General features: G+C 40.3%; 3 protein-coding genes across 5 annotated transcripts; all 3 read left to right on the top strand.

Annotated features, from left to right (window-relative positions):
- The first annotated feature begins 1,857 nt into the window (after positions 1-1,857).
- LOC146647581 (tripartite motif-containing protein 16-like) lies at positions 1,858-6,940 on the top strand. 2 transcript variants are annotated; one of them, XM_085390085.1, is made up of 3 exons: positions 1,858-2,004; positions 2,651-2,743; positions 4,631-6,940. In XM_085390085.1, the coding sequence occupies exon 3, from the start codon at positions 4,814-4,816 to the stop codon at positions 6,470-6,472; it is 1,659 nt and encodes a 552-aa protein (XP_085246211.1). In that variant the 5' UTR covers positions 1,858-2,004; positions 2,651-2,743; positions 4,631-4,813; the 3' UTR covers positions 6,473-6,940. The 2 variants fall into 2 exon arrangements, with proteins under 2 accessions (XP_085246211.1, XP_085246212.1); XM_085390086.1 differs by lacking the exons at positions 1,858-2,004; positions 2,651-2,743 and adding an exon at positions 3,221-3,645.
- Positions 6,941-10,316: 3,376 nt separating this feature from the next.
- Positions 10,317-12,815, top strand: LOC146647580 (tripartite motif-containing protein 16-like). Its single transcript, XM_085390087.1, has one exon. It carries the CDS (start codon positions 10,394-10,396, stop codon positions 11,744-11,746), a length of 1,353 nt encoding a protein of 450 aa, XP_085246213.1. The 5' UTR covers positions 10,317-10,393; the 3' UTR covers positions 11,747-12,815.
- A 4,056-nt stretch (positions 12,816-16,871) lies between these two features.
- On the top strand, positions 16,872-19,665 carry LOC146647579 (E3 ubiquitin/ISG15 ligase TRIM25-like). Of its 2 annotated transcripts, XM_085389676.1 has the most exons (2): positions 16,872-17,845; positions 18,553-18,712. In XM_085389676.1, exons 1-2 carry the CDS (start codon positions 17,054-17,056, stop codon positions 18,607-18,609), a joined length of 849 nt encoding a protein of 282 aa, XP_085245802.1. In that variant the 5' UTR covers positions 16,872-17,053; the 3' UTR covers positions 18,610-18,712. The 2 variants fall into 2 exon arrangements, with proteins under 2 accessions (XP_085245802.1, XP_085245801.1); XM_085389675.1 differs by having other exon boundaries at positions 16,872-19,665.
- The last annotated feature ends 1,583 nt before the right edge of the window (positions 19,666-21,248 follow it).

Here is a 21,248-nt window from a genome sequence, read left to right as displayed (position 1 = left end):
TCAGGTCCTCGGTTTAGAAAAAAACAGAAAAGGAGAAACAAGCAAATGATACAGGTAAGCAGATGTGTCTTTAGATAACGGCAGGTATTATGTATCCTGAAACAAGGTAACATTCATTAGTAGAAATTGGGAAAATTTCCAAAAGATTAAAAGATTATTGAATCTTTTGGACTGTTCAGCATAATATTTATTCGATTTCACAGTCCTGTGGTCTCAGCCTCAGATACTTATCAAATCAAACAAAGCTCATAAAAAACAAACAGATGGACGCTGAATGAATTATTAGATTAATTGGAAGAGGTGTTTTATTGATTTGTCTGCTACTCTCAGTGTATGATGAATTATAATGTCTGTTTGTCATTTACTCTCTTTCTCTCACTATATCAAATATTTATCTGGTTAAATTCAGTATGGTCCCGATAGCAGTTTCCACAATAACATATGTTAATGTACAATCCTTAATTTGGTGTGTGTGTGTGTGTGTGTGTGTGTGTGTGTGTGTGTGTGTGTGTGTGTGTGTGTGTGTGTGTGTGATTTACATTGCTGTGCTTGTGAGTCACCATCTACCGCACATATACATGGCCAATAAACACAATTCTGATTCTTATATTTCTGTTTTGCCTACGTCGTTGGGTTCGAAGGATCTCTTCACGTGTGTCTTGCTGGTGTCTGCTTACATCTGCTATTTGTCTGTTTGACTTGCTCCAGTCGCCACAGATGGCCCCATGCTGCATTGTGTTCTAGCACAAAGTGTGTTTGTGCTAGGATCAGATATAACAACCATCATTCACCTGTGGAGTGTAAATTACTATTTGACTTGTGTATTTTTTATTTTCTTTGTTTTAAAAGCATGTGTGATGTTTTAAAATGCTTGGAGTAGATTTTAGTAGTTCTTCTTGTATGACTGTGAGCAATGAGCCTGGTGCTAAGTGTCCTATTACAGGTTTAAAAGTAGGATAAGCTAGTAGCCGTGGGGCCTTCATGCCAGTGGGTTGTTTTCCACATTCCTTTTGTTTTACACCACCTTGTGTATATAGGTGGTTGGTTTGTACGTGTGCCTTTTTTCTCCCCATGGTCCTCATCTACTGGTAAGTCCAGCTCAATATTTGGTTGTTTTACTTCACAGTCAACCTTTATACTGATTCATGCCGCACTTGTTTTAACTTCTGTTTTATTTGTATTTGTTTGTTTGTTTTTAACAAATATATTGAATAAAAGTATTTTGATATTGAAACCAGTCTGCATCAGTAGTGTATTCGAGCCTGCGTTATCATTTGTTTGGCTTGTTTGAAACTACAATCTTTATATTTCATAGCGGTGAAATTCCCCTAGGTTGCGGTGTTGCATTTTAATCATAACCCCCCCTGAAAAACCTCACCAGACATTATGTTTTTGAGACCTGGGTGGAGATTCAGTTCAATTCAGTTTTCACTTCCATCATACAATGTGAAATCCTTTGGTTCCTAACATAGTACTCAGTTCATATCAGCTCAGATATCCAGCATGAGTTTTTTTTCCCTTTTCAGATCTGAAGTGTGTTCAAAGCATTGTTTTAATTTGTTTCAGATATAATGCCTATTTATGTCCTGTTTCATATGTAACATGAGTTCGCCTTCTGAGGCTGCACATTAAAATGTACTCTCAGCTATTTGTTCAAAAGTCACTAAAAACAAGTGAAATAGTGCAGCAAGGAAATCAGATGGACGAAATAAGATTCTATTTTGATCTGTTTGGATCTACTGAAGGATCCGGTGACTATTCCCTGTGGACACAGCTACTGCATGAACGGTATTAAAACCCTTCTGGGATGAAGAGAAGAAAATCTATAGCTGCCCTCAGTGCAGACAGACTTTCACATCGAGACATGTCCTGATGGAAAACACCATGTAAGCAGATTTAGTGGAGGAGCTGAAGAAGACTGGACTCCAAGCTGGACCTGAAGATGTGGCCTGTGATGTCTGCACTGGGAGAAAAATGAAAGCCTTCAAGTCCGGTTATGATTAGGTGATAAAGATGTTCTGCTATAGGAAAATATCTGCAGATGTGTTTACATTTTTATGTTGAATATTCTTTTTAAGATTTGCTACAAAAACTGAGGCAGGATTTAAATGGCTAGTTTTGATCTTTTTATCTATAATTTGTTAAATTTTAAATTCCTTCAAGTTTTTTGTAAACTGGAGTGTCCATTATGAATAATTGAATTATTTGCACTGGTAATAAATACAGTAAAATACATTCACGAATAACAAAAAGTTTTTTCGTTTTCAAATTTTTTAAAAATATAACCAAACAATACAACAATGCACCAAAAATTTCAGGACTGTGGATGATACAAAGTGCTGCTGTAACTGTGACAGGGTGGAAAACTACCCTTATAGCCCCTTAGCAGTACCAAAAGACTCCATACAGGTGTTATTCATAAGTTGATTTTGTACTAAAAGAGTTGACAGTAAAAAAAAAGGCACTCAGTTAATACAAATTCTTAAGCCTGAAAACAATGTAAATACACTGCGAAATTGTTTTAAATTGGTTATTTTTCATGTTGCATTAATGGTTGTCATTTGATTCAAGAGAACTGCGATCTGTACATCAGTAATCGGCTAGTAAGTCTTTTCTGGGATCGATTGGTAATGGCTTCTTTCTCTACCAGGGGGCTTTCGCGCGCTCTCTCCTCATTACAAAACTACTGCAGAAGAGAAGCATCTCAAAATCACCCTCGTCATTCTTTCCTCCGTGTTTTAAGGTAATGGTGATCAAAACATGATATTTTATACTCTGTACGTTGTTGAGATATTTTATAGGTAGTCTTTCGTTATTTTGTGAGCTTCAGAAACATTTTATTATAGATTTTTAGTGGGTAGACCGCGGTTTTGAGCCTCAGTTGCACAATGGCCATTAAGCTAACGGCAGGAGCTACAAACGTTTCTATTGTTATCTATTTTGTACAGAAACATGTTCAGATACAAATAGTAAGCACTCAATTGTTATTTTTGGGTTATTAATTAGCTCTTTCTTCCACTGTGTGACATTGAGCAGTACGCAATGTGAATTACTTATGTTCATTTTTCATTGCATTAAACTACTGCATGAGAGAATCACTTGAAAATCACTCGTAATTTCCCCTCTGCTTTCAGGGGTGTAACATAACTGCGCAATACAGCTGCAGTGAGCAAAGCTTTGGATGTACAGTTAGGAAATTATACTAAAGCTAAGTAGGTGAAGCAAGCATGCAGTTAATGACTTTTTTACACCACAGTACACTTGGCATTAGGGCTGCCAAGATTAGTCGACTAGTCATTATTACGTCGTTTATCAAAATCGTAGACCACTAATTTAATAGTCGACGCGTCGTTTGAAGCTTTGTAAGATCCTGAAAGACAGGAATAAGCAGTAGGATTTAAGAGTGTAATAACGGACTGAAACAGAAGATGGCAGCAATGCATGTTCAAGCATGCCAGCTGCCGTTAAAGGCAAAAGAAGAAGAAGCAGTCTCCGGCATCGTAGCTCTGTCCAAATTCAGGGGCGGCATCCTTCGGAGGCCGCATTTGTAGGCCGATTGCGTTACAGCGACGCGACGAAGACTCCGACAAATGCGTCGTCCTTTTCCCCGGATTTGGAGGATGGGTCATGCTAGTGCAGTAAGCTGTGCGTCCAATGGATGCATGGTCTGATCAGTCAACTAATCGCAAAAATAATCGGTGACTAGTCGACGATCAAAATCATCATTTGTGGCAGCCCACTTGGCACTGGTCATTTGTATAATAATTCTTACATAATGAGTAAAACATGTTTGATTTATTGTAGACAGTTGTTCCCATGCTTATTTTGAGAAAAAGTCAACACGTGAGATTAGTTGTTTCAAGAAAAACTGCCATGGCTGCTGTGCCCTCTACAAAATGCCTTGTTTAGATGAGTTAAGAGTGTAACAAATTCATCCTGTTTAATCCACAAGGGCAGGGGTGTCAAAGTCCTGAAACTTTTACATGTGTCCCTGCTGCAACACACCTGAATAAAATGAGTAGGTCATTAGCAAGAGTCTTGACTACATGCTGAGGTGGGAACCCCTAAACCTCAACATTTTTAACTTAACATTCAGCAATTATTTCAACTCAAAACGTTCAGTTATCAGCATTCACACTGCAGTTTCTTCAGAAAATGCATTTTCTAGTTTGAAATAAATGAAAGTGTTGGGAAAAAATGTACTTCAACAATAAAAATGCTTATATTGTGCCACGTTCATTCATGAGTTGCTATAACATGAATCTAATGGCTGAATTGTCACCTCAGTATGCAGTCAGGGCTCTTGCTAATTAATCTAATTTTATTGAGGTGTGTTGGAGCAGCGACACATGTAAAAGTTTCAGGACCTCAAGGACTGGAGTTTTGACACCTGTGCACAAGGGTGTAACCAGCGTTATCATGGAGCGCTTTATTATTATCTCAAAAGGTACTATACCAATAAAGTTTTACCTTACTTAAATCATCGCCACAAGGCATTTCGTATAGGCTAAGTTACTAGTTAACAAGGTTAGCTAGGTCACAGTTTTAACTGCATATTGTAAATCAAACATAACAAACCCTGGCACTGATGAAATAAGCATTTATGACTTGTTGTTGCCTCCCTTCACAGATGTGTCTGTATCAGGATGGGTCTAAACAACATGGTGTAAATGCAGTTGCTGGTGAGCCTCATTTCCTGTAGGAGGTGAACAAGAGCAGAGATCTGTTTCCCTTCAGAGCACAGAGGTTGTTTCTGTTCAGAGAAAGTCAAACTGTCGGACAGTCACTGAGAGACGGTGAAACGGCACAGCACATGAATCAAATGGATCAAACAAAATTCTGCTGTTCAGTCTGTTTGGATCTACTGAAGGATCCGGTGACTATTCCTTGTGGACACAGCTACTGCATGAACTGTATTAAAACCCACTGGGATGGAGAGGAAAACAGGAAAATCTACAGCTGCCCTCAGTGCCGGAGGACTTTCACAGCGAGGCCTGTCCTGGTGAAAAACACCATGTTAGCAGATTTAGTGGAGGAGCTGAAGAAGACTGGACTCCAAGCTGCTCCTGCTGATCACTGCTATGCTGGACCTGAAGATGTGGCCTGTGATGTCTGCACTGGAAGAAAAGTGAAAGCATTCAAGTCCTGTTTATTCTGTCTGGCATCTTACTGTGAGAAACACCTTCAGCGTCATTATGATGTGGCTCCATTAAAGAAACACAAGCTGGTGGAGCCCTCCAAGAAGCTCCAGGAGAACATCTGCTCTCGTCATGATGAGGTGATGAAGATGTTCTGCCGTACTGATCAGCAGAGTATCTGTTATCTCTGCTCTGTGGATGAACATAAAGGCCACGACACAGTCTCAGCTGCAGCAGAAAGGACTGAGAGGCAGAGAGAGCTGGAGGTGAGTCGACAAAACATCCAGCAGAGAATCCAGGACAGAGAGAAAGATGTGAAGCTGCTTCAACAGGAGGTGGAGGCCATCAATCAGTCTGCTGATCAAACAGTGGAGCACAGTGAGAAGATCTTCACTGAGCTGATTCATCTCATCCAGAAAAGAAGCTCTGATGTGAAGCAGCAGATCAGATCCCAGCAGGAAGCTGAAGCGAGTCGAGTCAAAGAGCTTCAGGAGAAGCTGGAGCAGGAGATCACTGAGCTGAAGAGGAAAGATGCTGAGCTGAAGCAGCTCTCACACACAGAGGATCACATCCAGTTTCTACACAACTACCCCTCACTGTCAGCACTCAGTGATTCTACAGACTCATCCAGCATCAATATCCGTCCTCTGAGCTACTTTGAGGATGTGACAGCAGCTGTGTCAGAGGTCAGAGATAAACTACAGGACATTCTGAGAGAGGAATGGACAAACATCTCACTGACAGTCACTGAAGTGGATGTTTTACTGTCAGATCCACCAGAGCCAAAGACCAGAGCTGGATTCTTAAAATATTCATGTGAAATCACACTGGATCCAAACACAGCATACAAAGAGCTGTTATTATCAGAGGGGAACAGAAAAGCAACCTTAATGAAACAAAAACATTATTCTGATCATCCAGACAGATTTACTTCGTATAAACAGGTCCTGAGTAGAGAGAGTCTAACTGGACGTTGTTACTGGGAGGTGGAGTGGAGAGGGAGAGTTGATGTAGCAGTCGCATACAAGAATATCAGCAGAACAGGGAGTGTGAATGAGTGTGTATTTGGATGTAATGACAAATCTTGGTCATTAGATTGTGACAACAACAGTTATACATTTTGGTACAACAACATCCAAACTCCTGTCTCAGGTCCTCGTTCCTCCAGAGTAGGAGTGTACCTGGATCACAGAGCAGGTATTTTGTCCTTCTACAGCGTCTCTGAAACCATGACTCTCCTCCACAGAGTCCAGACCACATTCACTCAGCCGCTCTATGCTGGACTGTTGGTTTACTATAGTGAAGGTACTGCTGAGTTGATTAAAGTGAAATAGACTGAAGTCTTTCATATTGTGGGTTTAAATCTGTATTTTAGTTTCATTTTATTTTCTCTCCATCATTTCTGCACAGAGATCAGCTGTCAGTCAAACATTATGGGTGGTACCTCCACATCTTCTAGTTGTTCTCTTGATGTTTCTCAGTTTTTAAAGGAGATCTTTCCTGTGACTGTTTATGGAGGCTATCACTGCTCATCATCATTTTTGATTTACTAAAATATTTCTCCACATCAAAATGTAAACTTCTCTATCCTCTAAATGTTTCTGGAATATTTGTCTTGAAAAATGTCGACATTTCTCTTTGAGTATGGCAGACCATGTGTGTGTGTTTGTGTTTGTTTTTGTCAAAATCATCAAACAAATGAGGAAAAACTGTGATTTTAATGAATGAATTCATATATTGTGTTGATGTTTTATTGTGTGAATAAACTGGAAGGTTTGACTATAAATCAAACTTTGAACAAAGTCTTTTCTTCTGTCTTCATTCCAGGATCTCACTCAAATCTGATGCAGAAAATATGAAACTAATCTGAGAGAATAACTGAAGCAGTTTTCCTCCTGAAGCATCACAAAGTTCAGAGTTCATGTTTAGAGCAGAAGATTCAGCAGTCGCTCTGTGACCTTTCAACTTTCTTCACTAAAACAGCTTCATTACAGAGAAACAAGTCACATTTTCTTCATGTTCTTAAGTCCTTTAAAATGTTTTTAATGGTCCTTGAATGCAGCATCAGTGTTACAGGTTGTGACTCCTGTGAACAAACTGACACAGTGTGATATTACACATATTTAAATCTGTCTTTACTGATGATGTTGAAGCTGCTGAAGGCTCAGTTACGTTTTGTCTTCCTGCAGGTTAACAAGTGAAATCTGAAAGTGATGCACAAGAGCTTCATCCTGCTAACAGGGATGTAGAGGAGGTTAAAGCACCTCAGCTCAGTTTGTCCACATGTTTTACATTCTGCCATGTTTTTAGGCTGAATAAAGCCTTTATCATAAAGTGCACTGTCATAGATCCTGGTAAACTGGATCAAAGCATCATTAGTTAGATTAAACTCCAAACTAAATAATTGACTAACACTGTATCAGCAAACACCATGGTTTAACATGAACAGTAAAAATCTCATAAAATGACTATGTGGACTCTCTTAATATGTTGTCTGTCATCTACAGCGCCTCTCTGGGGGTGATTGCAATAATACACGTCTTTTTTTCCACACCTTTTCTGGTCCCTGTAATTTCACTTTATTCCTGACATTAACATTTTCATAGCACCTGTTAAAAATGTGACTGGCTGAGTCAAACTCTTTCATTTAGCTTGGCTCTCTAACTTTGCTAAATAAAGTTACAGATCCAAGCCTTTTATTCCTCTTGAACGAAAAAAAATCAACAGCTTTGTAAATGCACCATATGGGCCACATTTAAAACCACAGTATTACTCTTCATAACAAGAGAAAAATAGGTCAGTTTCAGCAGAACAACTACATCATGAAACAGTAATGGTGACGACAGAGCAGCTGGAGGCTGCTGTCATTTATTTGTATTCATGATCATTTTGTCTGAAGATCTCAACATGAAATGATTCGATCAGCTGCTGTGTCTCATTTCTTACCAGATGTTGACTCTGATGCACTTTTGTTTAATGCCGACTAAAAGCAGTGAAGAAGAGCTTCAGCCCTCAGACATTTCACTTTGGACAGAAGCCTCCATAAAAAGTGACTCAGACACAAAATAATAATAATGAAACTCCAAATTTAAAACCAGGACTTGTTAAAATTTATCACCCATGAGACTTAAGGACTCTTTGACCTCCAGCAGCATATTTTGAACTCGTGTTTTATGTCATTCTCTGGTCTTTTCTAACCAAGAAAATATGATAAACATTTAAAAAGCTTTCATCTACAACAGTGGTGAAAAATAACCACACCTCTGTCTTCATGAACAAATTAGTGTGTGAGGTCAGAGGGCCACATCCATCAGCATCATTGGAGTTTCAGGGTCTCATCTGGTGGGTCTACAGTTTGTTAATGTGTGTTCTGACAAAAAGATCACTTTCATGTTCCTAAAGAGGACACGTACACTTTATGTGCTTATTTTGTACTCTCTTTATTTTCTCTATGCTTTTAAAAGTGTCACATAAACAGAATTTCCAGTTTTTCTATTTTTCATATATTTAATCTTTCCCTTTAACAACCAATGTAAATTCATTAGTGCTTTGACAGCACAGACTGGAGTGTTTTTGAGGCCACAGCTACAGACCTGATGATCTCACCGGTGCTGTAACATCTTCCATCAGTTTCTGCGCCAAGTTTTCAGGTAACGACCCTGCATCAATGTGGAGAGGACTGCAGGATATCACCAACCACAGGAGACCATCCCCCCACACCAGGGAGAACAATCAACTGGTCAAAGACCTGAATGTTTTCCTGCAGGTTTAACGATCACATCTTCACACCCCTCACCCTCTCCAACCACATCACACACCACTTCCCACCACCACCCACCCCTCCTTACTGACTCACCATCTACACTGTGAAGAAGATGTGAGGTAACTCTTCAGCAGACAAAACACAGGTAACAGACAGTGAGTCACCCTCCTGCCCCAAAGTCTGAGCTGACCAGCTGGCTCCCATCATCACACAGATCTTCAGCAGATCCCTGGACCTGTGTGAAGTCCCCTCCTGCTTCAAGCACTCCACAATCATCGCGGTCTAAAAAAAAAAAAAAAACCCTCTGTCACTGAGTTAAATGACTACAGACCTGTCGCCCTGTAGGACATCACAGCCCCCACTACCAGACCCCCGGCAGGATGCTTACTGGTCAAACACTTAAGCAGATATATATGTATGTCATCAAGTTATATTCTCAAGTTCTGTATTCATAATAACCAGTTATCCATCCCTTATTTACTCCATTATTTATTCCAGTATCTTTGTACACATAAATATGTTATACATGTTGTTGCTGTCTGTTCGTTTTTTCTGATAAGTTTACTGAAAAGCAAAGAAACAGAACCCATTTCCTTGGATGTGTGCGCAGAATCAGAAAGACTTTATTTATCCCCAAGGGGCAATTAAGATACAACAGAGCAGCATGGCGTTGAAGATAAGGGCAGGGCAGATACAGGCAATAAGAGTGAGATAATAAATACACAGAATATACAGTATACACAGTTTTAAAATTACACAGTTTTAAAATTAAAGTGACTGAATAGCTGAATAAATAACTGAGTGACTAAACGTGAGTAAAGTGTCAGCAGCACAAAAAGAGTGTAGTGTAGTTTATGTTTCTGGTGTGGGAAATCGTCTTATCGGCTGGAGTTAAAAAGCAGGGTGGCTCTCCTCCTCTCGGTCCTGCAGGAAATGCAGCGGAGGCTTCGCTCAGAGAGGAGCCGCTGAAATGCGGGGTGAAGAATGTGAGAGGGGTCGTTGATGATTGGGCTGCCCGTCTAAGGGCCTGTTGGCTGAAAAACTGCCAGAGTTCTGACAGACAGGCCAACTTTGTCACAGGTTTTTGGCACATACATGGTAATAAAGATGATTCTGATTTTATAACTTTAAAATCATTTGTCTTTCCTCTTCCTCCGTCAGCCTTTTTTTTAATATTTCAGTTTTACAGTAAAAAATAAATTAAACATCTCTTTTCACGATGTGAATTCTATTTTCATTTTATCTTCAAATGAAACTGCCACTTTAAGACAACCCGTTCCCGCTCTAACTGCGCATGCTCTGCGCATGCTCGTCTTCACGCTCTCCCCGTCGCCGATCTACAAGTGTGAGGATGGGTGTAACCAGCGCGTGACTGCGTGAGCTGAAAGGTTCCATTCAAACGCAGATCTGCGGCTAAACAGAAACCAGAGGAGGAGGGTTTGGTTTGAATCGGAGCGCACACACGTGTTTCTGTCCACACTTACGGGGAGAAATGGCAGAGAAAGGCGTCCTTCTGGATAAAAAGACCTGTTGTTTGATCTGTTTGGATTTGTTAAAGGATCCGGTGACTGTTTCCTGTGGTCACAGCTACTGTACCAACTGCATTAATTCCCACTGGGATAAGGAGGACAGGAATGCCACCTACAGCTGCCCAAAGTGCAGGAAGTCCTTCACAGCGCGGCCTGACCTGGCAGCAAACACCACGTTAGAAGAGTTGGTGGAGGAGCTGAAGAACAGTGGACTTAATGTGGGAATGAACGGTGACGGTCAGACCGAGCTGGGGTCAAGCAGGCAAAAAATCAAGCAGAGAATCGAGACCAGACAAAAGGACGTGAAGCTGCTTAAGCTGGAGGTGGAGAAAATCAATCTCTCTGCAGATAAAGCCCTGAAGGAGAGCAGGAGCGTTTTTGATCAACTCACCCAGCAGATCAAAAAAAGAAGCTTTGATGTGATGTATCGGATCAGATCCCTGCAGAAAGCCGAACAGAATCGAATCAAAGAGCTTCAGCAGGAGCTGGAGCAGGAGATCACTGACCTGAAAAGGAAAGACGCTGAACTGGAGGAGCTCTCACACACAGAGGATCACAACCAGTTTCTGCATCGCCTTCCTTCATTCACTCATCCACCTACAGAGTTACCCAGAACCAAAATCCTTCCTCTGAGCTTCTTTGGGGAGGTGACAGCAGCTGTGTCCAAGCTCAGAGCTAAAGTACAGGACATCCTGAGGGACACCTGGGTGGATGTTTCACCCGTGGTTGATGTAAACCCACAAACAGAGCCAAAGACCAGAGCTGACTTCTTAAAATATTCATTCCAAATCACGCTGGATCCCAACACCGTAAACACACAGCTGTCATTATCAGAGGGGAACAGGAGAGCGACATTAATGAGAGAGGAGCAGTCTTATCCTACTCACCCGGACAGATTCATTAGGTGGAGGCAGGTCCTGAGTAACCAGAGCCTGACCGGCCGTCGTTACTGGGAGGTGGAGTGGTGCAGGAAGAGAGTCACAGTGGCGCTGGCATACAAAGATATCAGCAGAGAGGGGTCCATGAACGAGTGCGCGTTTGGATTCAACGACAAGTCCTGGGCGCTGGAGTGTAATTGCAGCAGCAGCTACAAATTCATACACAACAGCGTGAAAACAGCCGTCTCGGGCCCGTGGACGTCCCGGCTCGGAGTGTACCTGGATCACAGTGCAGGTGTCCTGGCTTTCTACAGCGTCTCTGAAAGCATGACTCTCCTCCACAGAGTTCAGACCGCATTCAATCAGCCGCTCTATGCTGGACTTTGGTTCAGTGGATATCACAGAGCCACTGCAGAGTTCATTGAGCTCGGAGCATAAATGAGACGACCTGCAAGATTATTTTTTTTCTTTTTATCATCATTGTTACATTTCAAGAATAAGAAGTGGTATTCAAGACTTGCAAGTATCTAGAGACACAGTATTCTATGACAACAGTGACTTTTTATTTCACCTCCTCCTCCACACCATCATCATCATCACCTATGACCTTTTAGTCTTTGTTTTGTTTTTTTTGGTAGCTGAAGAGTTTAGGAAATGCTGTTTAGACTTATTATGTAAAACAGAGTAAAGTACAAAGTAGATTTACTCACGGCAGTAAAATAATGCCTGAATCTGCTATATTTTTATATATGATGTTATTAGAGTCCTGAAACTGATGCATCCAAGTGGAAGCAGCAATTTAATTTGTGTCTCAGTGGTTTGATCTGCTTTATGTAGAGTTAGATTTTCAGTGGGTTTGCAAAGAGAAACAAATGGATGAGAGGAAATTTAAAACAGTTCTGATGCCAGATTTTCTTTTCGTGTTTTGTACGGTTATATAATCTCTGTGGATCATTTGATAACTTTAAATGTCTTTGTTCCTACTTGGAGTTATTGGAGCTTTTCATGTTTTTAATATGACTTCGTATGTAAATTGTTCCAGACCTGCAGCTAAGATACTCGAGTATCTTCAAATATGAAGCTGAGTATTACTTCCATACTTTCCTCCACTGCTGATGACCTTGTTACCTGCTGCTCCCTGTTAATGATCAGCCTCAGTTCTGATAGTAAACTGTTGGCTCTCGTTCTGTCAGGTTGTTGCTCAGTGACGTCTTGTTTTCATTTTCAAATGTCTTCTTTTAACTCTTTGCTTTTGTTTCTGGTTTGTCTCCTTGAATTTTACAATTAAACTTTAAATGCATCACGTGTGTTTCATCATTGGATGTTTATAGTTGTGACTCTTTGATTTGCTGTGTTGCTCTTAAGCAGTATATGTTTACAATAAGTTAGTATCATAGTATACCACACAATATGAGTACATTTGTTTAACTGAAGTTATCACTATTATCACTCTCACTGTTCAGGTGATGTTTCTCATGTAAAGATGGAAATAAACACTGAGTCAGAGTGTTGCTGCTGGTCAGTCAGTATATTAACAGAACATGGTTCATAAAACTGCTCCTACAACTGTTTTTGAGTCATCTTTAAAGACGCTTGTCTTTATTGTTCTGTTTTTTGTGGTTCGGCACTTTATAGTGAGCCAGTTTTTTTAACTTAAAGATACTTTGTGAATTTAATTCAGTCATTCGGCTACTGAAAATCAAGAAAGTCTCCTCTTTAAGTTTAAAGACTTTAAAGTCTCCTCTTTAAATCCCTCCATTTTTCTGACTGTCTGGACTCTCAATCCAGAATAAGTAAGTTGTTATACGGTGTTGAGGACAATGTACAGATCCTGAGAAACAGACAGGCTGTTTGACAAAAGGAAGGAGGCCATTTGTGTTCAAGTAGAGAAACTATCGCTCTGTAGAGGAGGAGGGCAATAAGTGCTGTTCTTTCATCACTTCCCAGCAGTTTAAAACACCCACAGGCCTCATCATGTGATGTTATTTGTGCTTTGTGTTTTTTTTGCCCGCATGATGCCACATCGAGGACATCTCGTTGTCATGGATGTGGGACTGGATTTATGACAACCGAGGGCTCATCTTACAGTGTCTCACAGTGCAAGAGGATCACACAATGCATTTTTATTCATTAGATAGAAGATAGAAGTTTGCTGAACATTTTAAATAATTTAAACAAACTGGTGTTTTGTGTAAAATTACAGTAGGATGCAAAAGTTTGGGCAACCTTGTTAATAGTCATTATTTTTCCTGTATAAATCGTTGGATGTTACAATAAAAAACATCAGTTAAATATATCATATAGGAGACACACACAGTGATATTTGAAAAGTGAAATGAAGTTTATTGGATTTACAGAAAGTGTGCAATAAATGTTTAAACAAAATCAGGCAGGTGCATAAATTTGGACACCACATTTTTTGCAGAAATTACAGCCTCTAAACGCTTCCTGTAGGTTCCAATGAGAGTCTGGATTGTGGTTGAAAGGTATTTTGGACCATTCCTCTTTACTAAACATCTCTAGTTCATTCAGGTTTGATGGCTTCCGAGCATGGACAGCTCTCTTTAACTCACACCCCAGATTTTCAGTAATTTTCAGGTCTGGGGACTGAGATGGCCATTCCAGAACGTTGTACTTGTTCCTCTGCATGAAAGCCTTAGTGGATTTTGAGTAGTGGTTCGGGTCGTTGTCTTGTTGAAAAATCCAGCTTTGTCACTGATTCCTGGATATTGGTCTCCAGGATCTGCTGATACTGAGTGGAATCCATGTGTCCCTCAACTTTGACAAGATTCCCAGTCCCTGCACTGGCCACGCAGCCCCACAGCATGATGGAGCCACCACCATATTTTACTGTAGGTAGCAGGTGTTTTTCTTGGACTGCTGTGTTCTTTTTCCTCCATACATAACATCCCTTGTTATGCCCAAATAGCTCATTTTTAGTTTGATCAGCCCACAGCACCTTATTCCAGAATGAAGCTGGCTTGTCCAAATGTGCTTTAGCAAACCTCAATCGGCTCTGTTTGTGCTGTGGGCGGAGCAAAGGCTTCCTCTGCATCACTCTTGCATACAGCATCTCCTTGTGTAAAGTGCCTGAAATGGTTGAACGATGCACAGTGACTCCATCTGCTGCAAGATGATGTTGTAGGTCTTTGGTGCTGGTCTGTGTGTTGACTCGGAATGTTCTCACCAATCGTCGCTTCTGTCTATCCGAGATTTTTCTTGTTCTGCCACTTCGAGCCTTAACTTGAACTGAGCCTGTGGTCTTTCATTTTCTCAGTATGTTCCTAACTGTGGAAACGGACAGCTTAAATCTCTGAGACAACTTTCTGTGTCCTTCCCCTAAACCATGATGGTGAACAGTCTTTGTCTTCAGGTCATTGGAGAGTTGTTTTGAGACCCCCATGTTGCTACTCTTCAGAGAAAATTAAAAGAGGGAAACTTACAGTTTTCCCCCCTTAAATACTCTTTCTCATTATTGGATTCACCTGTAAATGTAGGTCAGGGGTCACTGAGCTTACTAAGCCAATTTGAGTTCCAATAATTAGTTCTAAAGGTTTTGGAATCAATAAAATGACAACAGTGCCCAAATTTATGCACCTGCCTGACTTTGTTTAAACATTTATTGCACACTTTCTGTAAATCCATTAAACTTCATTTCACTTCTCAAATATCACTGTGTGTGTCTCCTATATGATATATTTAACTGATGTTTTTTATTGTAACAACCAACGATTTATACAGAAAAATAATGACTATTAACAAGGTTGCCCAAACTTTTGCATCCCACTGTATCAAAGTTTAACTGGGTCAAACGTATTGCTGCATGCTCCTGCAAATCACACAAACACATCAGACAAACACAAACATTGCCTTCCTTAAATGCCATTTGTATCTCTGTCAGAATCATTCTTTAGAGCCTCCCTTCACAGATGTGTTTGATCAGGATGGGTCTAAACAGCATTTCCTGTAGGAGGTGAACAAGAGCAGAGATCTTGAAGAACTGAAGCATCCAGTGACTATTCCCTGTGGACACAGCTACTCCATGAACTGTATTAAAAGCTTCTGGGATGAAGAGGAAAAGAAGAAAATCTACAGCTGCCCTCAGTGCAGACAGACTTTCACAGCGAGGCCTGTCCTGATGAAAAGCACCATGTTAGCAGATTCAGTGGAGGAGCTGAAGAAGACTGGACTCCAAGCTGCTCCTGCTGATCACTGCTATGCTGGACCTGAAGATGTGGCCTGTGATGTCTGCACTGGAAGAAAAATCAAAGCCTTCAAGTCCTGTCTGGCATTTTTGATCTCTTACTGTGAGAAACAGGAGGTGGAGGCCATCAATCAGTCTGCTGATCAAACAGTGGAGCACAGTGAGAAGATCTTCACTGAGCTGATCCATCTCATCCAGAAAAGAAGCTCTGATGTGAAGCAGCAGATGATACCAATATTAAACACAAACACTGGGTCTAATGACCCAGGACCATGACGACATCAAAGTTTAGATTTGTGTTAAATAAACAAAATACATATCAAATATCTGGTGTAATGCTTCTCATACAGTCTTCTCATCTAAAAATGAGTTTGATTTGTTACAGTGTGACTGTACAGTTGTACCAATGCCTCATTCTCAAAGTGTGGGAAAGAACTTGGATGAAGATGTTTCTAAATATAAAGTTTGGTCTTTATTCATTGAAACGCAATGTTTTTGCTTAGGTTTAAAAAAAAAAAAATTTTTTAAAAATCCCCTGGTGTTGCTTGCTGAATGTTACAGCTCCAACAAGTCCAACAACCAAAGTGTAACTAGGTCACTGTTGTTATTGCATGACATGAAGAAAACATAGCACACCCTGCCTGTCACAGATAAAGCTCTTTATGACTCTGTGTTACATTCCCTTTACAGACAAGTTTGTTTAAGCCTGTATTGAAAATGCATGGTGTTTACATAGTTGCTAAAGAGCCTCATTTTGTGTAAGAGGTCAACAGGAGCCGTGTCTCATTCACAAAGTGCAGGAAGGAACTAACATTGAAACGATTTAAAATTTAAAGTGTGACCTTAATTCATTATAGCTTCATTAATTTTGATAAAGATTTTAAAAACGTAACAAATACAAAGTCCCTGGTTGTTACATTCCAAATGTCAAATCTCCAGGTCCATCTATCAAAGATTAACTAGGTCGCAGTTGTTACAGCACACTGTAATGCAAACATAACACACCCTGAAAACAGTGCCTCGTGATTTTATGACTTGTGGTACCTACCATTTACGGACCAATCTGTATTAGGGTGTATCTAAAATTTATGGTGTATGTGCAGTAAGTCTCATTTCCTTTAAGATGTGAACACGAGTAGCAATTTTTTTTTGCTACGGAATTCAGAAAGTGTCAGTCAGTGAGGGCAAAGCTGCACAGCAAGGAGATCGGAAAACTCAAATAACATTTTGAATTCTACAAAACTTTGGATAGAACAGAGTGTGTCTGTGACTGCACAATAGAACTGCAGCCATACCCTGGCTCTTATAAACAACTCATTGTCACTCTGCCAAGATATTTTTAGTGCCTCCCTTCACAGATGTGTCTGTATCAGGATGGGTCTAAACAACATGGTGTAAATGCAGTTGCTGGTGAGCCTCATTTCCTGTAGGAGGTGAACAAGAGCAGAGATCTGTTTCCCTTCAGAGCACAGAGGTTGTTTCTGTTCAGAGAAAGTCAAACTGTCTGACAGTCACTGAGAGACGGTGAAACGGCACAGCACATGAATCAAATGGACCAAATAAAATTCTGCTGTTCAGTCTGTTTGGATCTACTGAAGGATCCGGTGACTATTCCCTGTGGACACAACTACTGCATGAACTGTATTAAAACCCACTGGGATGGAGAGGAAAAGAAGAAAATCTACAGCTGCCCTCAGTGCAGACAGACTTTCACACCGAGGCCTGCCCTGGTGAAAAACACCATGTTAGCAGAATTAGTGGAGGAGCTGAAGAAGACTGGACTCCAAGCTGCTCCTGCTGATCACTGCTATGCTGGACCTGAAGATGTGCCCTGTGATGTCTGCACTGGAAGAAAAATCAAAGCCTTCAAGTCCTGTTTATTCTGTCTGGCATCTTTCTGTAAGGAACACCTTCAGCCTCATTATGATGTGGTTCCATTAAAGAAACACAAGCTAATGGAACCATCCAAGAAGCTCCAGGACAACATCTGCTCTCGTCATGATGAGGTGAAGAAAATGTTCTGCCGTACTGATCAGCAGATTATCTGTTATCTCTGCTCTGTGGATGAACATAAAGGCCACGACACAGTCTCAGCTGCAGCAGAAAGGACTGAGAGGCAGAGAGAGCTGGAGGTGAGTCGACAAAACATCCAGCAGAGAATCCAGGACAGAGAGAAAGATGTGAAGCTGCTTCAACAGGAGGTGGAGGCCATCAATCAGTCTGCTGATCAAACAGTGGAGCACAGTGAGAAGATCTTCACTGAGCTGATCCATCTCATCCAGAAAAGAAGCTCTGATGTGAAGCAGCAGATCAGATCCCAGCAGGAAACTGAAGTGAGTCGAGTCAAAGAGCTTCAGGAGAAGCTGGAGCAGGAGATCACTGAGCTGAAGAGGAAAGATGCTGAGCTGAAGCAGCTCTCACACACAGAGGATCACATCCAGTTTCTACACAACTACCCCTCACTGTCAGCACTCAGTGAGTCTACAGACTCATCCAGCATCAATATCCGTCCTCTGAGCTACTTTGAGGATGTGACAGCAGCTGTGTCAGAGGTCAGAGATAAACTACAGGACATTCTGAGAGACGAATGGACAAACATCTCACTGACAGTCACTGAAGTGGATGTTTTACTGTCAGATCCACCAGAGCCAAAGACCAGAGCTGGATTCTTAAAATATTCATGTGAAATCACACTGGATCCAAACACAGCAAACAAACAGCTGTTATTATCAGAGGGGAACAGAAAAGCAACATTTATGGAACAACAACAGTCTTATTCTGATCATCCAGACAGATTCACTGTACGATATCAGGTCCTGAGTAGAGAGAGTCTGACTGGACGTTGTTACTGGGAGGTGGAGTGGAGAGGGAGAGGAGGTTATGTAGTAGTTTCGTATAAGAATATTATCAGAGAAGATTGTGGGAATGAATCTAAATTTGGACATAATGACAAATCTTGGGCATTAAATTGTTATCAAAACCGTTATAAATTGTGGTACAACAACATCCAAACTCCTGTCTCAGGTCCTCGTTCCTCCAGAGTAGGAGTGTACCTGGATCACAGAGCAGGTATTTTGTCCTTCTACAGCGTCTCTGAAACCATGACTCTCCTCCACAGAGTCCAGACCACATTCACTCAGCCGCTCTATGCTGGACTTTGGCTTTACTGCAATTTTGGAGACACTGCTGAGTTCATTAAACTCAAGTAGAATGAAGTATTTTGGTATTGTCTAATATTGTTGTATTTTACTTTTATACAATGGTGACATGCTTGAATCCCTGTTGGATTCTGAAATCACATATCCGGATGTTTGCACTCATGGAGATTCTGCTAGTTTTATTAAACTGAAATAGATCAAAATCTTTCATATTGTTCTGCTTTTTAATCTATAATATATCGTTATTGTTTTTTCTCTCCATGCTGGTTGTGGCATTTCTCAACACCACAGAGATCAGCTGTCAGTCAAACAAAACAAACAGTTTTTGTTTGTTTTGGGGTTGTTTGTTAAGACTGTCACAGTCCTGGGTCTGCCACCCAGTGTTTTGAGTTTTGTACTATTATTGATTTTTGGTTTTGGTTTTCAGTATTATTTTCGGTGCTCTGCTTCTGTGTCTCAGGCTCTTCGTTCCCGGGGTTCAGGTTTTCATAACGTTTACTACCTTCCTCATGTTCTTTTAGTTAGTTTATCCCAGTTCAGGTTCTGTCTGTCTAAGACTTTGTTTGGATTTTGCCTTTCACTTTAAATAAATTCACTCACAGCTGCGCTGTTGTCAGTGCCTCTTCTCTCCACATGGTTGCCTGGCTAACCGTGACATAGACAGTTTGGGTTTTGGGGGTTATGATTTTTTTTTAAGTTAGTTCAAAAGTGTTTTATGACATTTAGTTTTTACACATCTTCCTGCAGGTTGACAACTAAAGTCTGTGAACTGAGGTCAACACAAGAGGGCGCCTTCATCCTGCTAACAGAGGAGCTGGGAACTCACACAAGTGCAGGAAGATGAAGTTTGGAGCACTTTGGCAACAGTGGAAATAAAAACTCCCTTTTAAAGCAAAGAAACCTCCAGCAGAACCAGGCTCTGCAGTGCCCAGTTGGGACTGAGGGAGGAGGACATGATAAACACACCCACCCACTCCACCATGCCATGTTATATTCTTCACTTCTATTGTGCACTTTTTCACCCAGAACGTTAGACTCACGTGCAGTTTCCACATGTAAAAAATAATTAAAAATCTGAATGTGTGTTCATCTGATTTATTAAACACTTAAACACAAGCTACAGTATTAAATGAGGCTTTTGCCAGGATTGTCTTTCATCCCCACTGTAGCTCACAGTAACGATCAAACCTTGTGTAATAACTGTGTAATTATATCTACAGATTCATGGACAACGGTGTCATATATTGACTGCAAATTATCACTATATGCTATTATTATCATTTTTAGTATAAAATTACACAATTCTTAATTTGTATATTTTATTAAACATTATTATAAACAAATGAAGGGAAACATTTCAAGCTCAATTGATAGATGACTATACTTTACTATAGTTAATTGTCGGAATTAAATATTTAAACCATAAATTTGTTGGCAAACGTTACTTTCTTTTTCAACACATTGTTGTGCCACACCCAACGATTTAATCTTTGGCCTGTCGTGGTTTAATCCTGAGACTGTCTCACACTCCAGGTGTGAGATTAAAACACAGTGCAGTACAAAGTGTGAAAAAAATAGTAATAATAATGCAGAAATGCAGAAATTATACTAGATAAGTAGTTAATAAGGTAGTGACAGTTTGAGCTTTCCATTACGGCCCATGATTTTTTTCTTTGCACCTGCTGCTTCCTGTTAATGATCGGCTTGATGGTAAACAGGTGACAATCATTTGTTGCTCAGTGAAGTCTTGCCTTTCACCCTTCCCAGTTTTTTGTCACCTAATATACCGACTGCTTCACCTGCTGATGTTTTTCAGAGAATAACAACATTTACTATAAATAATGTTTTACAGTTAAATATAAATCTTAAAGGAATCATCTATAACACATAATTAGTGGCCTTGTCTGTGTTTAGGCTCAACATCAACATGGTAACGAACACATATACTAAACCCTGAACCCTGAATTTCTAACCTGTCAGAAATTGTTTATTCAAAAGTAAACTAGGCTTCATAAGTTAAGTAACTATGGCACTATACCGCACACTACGTGTACTTTTTTAAATAAGAAAATGATCAGCCCTATGACTCGTAGAGAACTTTTACTTTTTTTTACATACTGGTTTTTCCAGCTATTGTGCATTGTGACTGAGACTGAGCATATAAATAAACACGGAAAGAAACAATGAGTGTGAGTGTCTGACAGGCAGTTAGTCATTATAAGCAACAAAATAAACTCCTACCAACAAGTCTTTCTGGGTAAGTTTGATAAATCAGGATATTTATTACCAAAGAAAAGCTTAATGCATAAGTGAAGTCACAGATCTTCTCGCGGTGTTGGTTTCTCTACATCTCTACTAACGATCTAAGAACTTTCAAACTACCTGCATTAACTAACTAAAATAACTTGACGCAGTGCCCGTTCCTCCTCCTCAGCTGCTTTGAGGACAACAATACTCATATTGTAAAATCACAAAGGACAGGCTCTTTGCAAAGCAGAGTGAAGGAGGCCATCTATGTTAAGGACGGGAAACCATAGCTCAGAATCAGAATTGGTTTACACACAAACAAGCAATTTGT

The sequence above is a fragment of the Rhamphochromis longiceps genome, linkage group LG18, assembly GCF_057381845.1.
Source record: "Rhamphochromis longiceps isolate RC_006_pf linkage group LG18, R_longiceps_female_GT1.1, whole genome shotgun sequence".
Classification (NCBI taxonomy): domain Eukaryota; kingdom Metazoa; phylum Chordata; class Actinopteri; order Cichliformes; family Cichlidae; genus Rhamphochromis; species Rhamphochromis longiceps.
This window is presented reverse-complemented; position numbering and strand designations above follow the sequence as displayed.

Excerpts from the sequence above, each read along its gene's own strand:
- LOC146647579 (XM_085389675.1), top strand. The coding sequence starts at position 17,054 with ATGAATCAAATGGACCAAATAAAATTCTGCTGTTCAGTCTGTTTGGAT.
- LOC146647580 (XM_085390087.1), top strand. The coding sequence starts at position 10,394 with ATGGCAGAGAAAGGCGTCCTTCTGGATAAAAAGACCTGTTGTTTGATC.
- LOC146647581 (XM_085390085.1), top strand. The coding sequence starts at position 4,814 with ATGAATCAAATGGATCAAACAAAATTCTGCTGTTCAGTCTGTTTGGAT.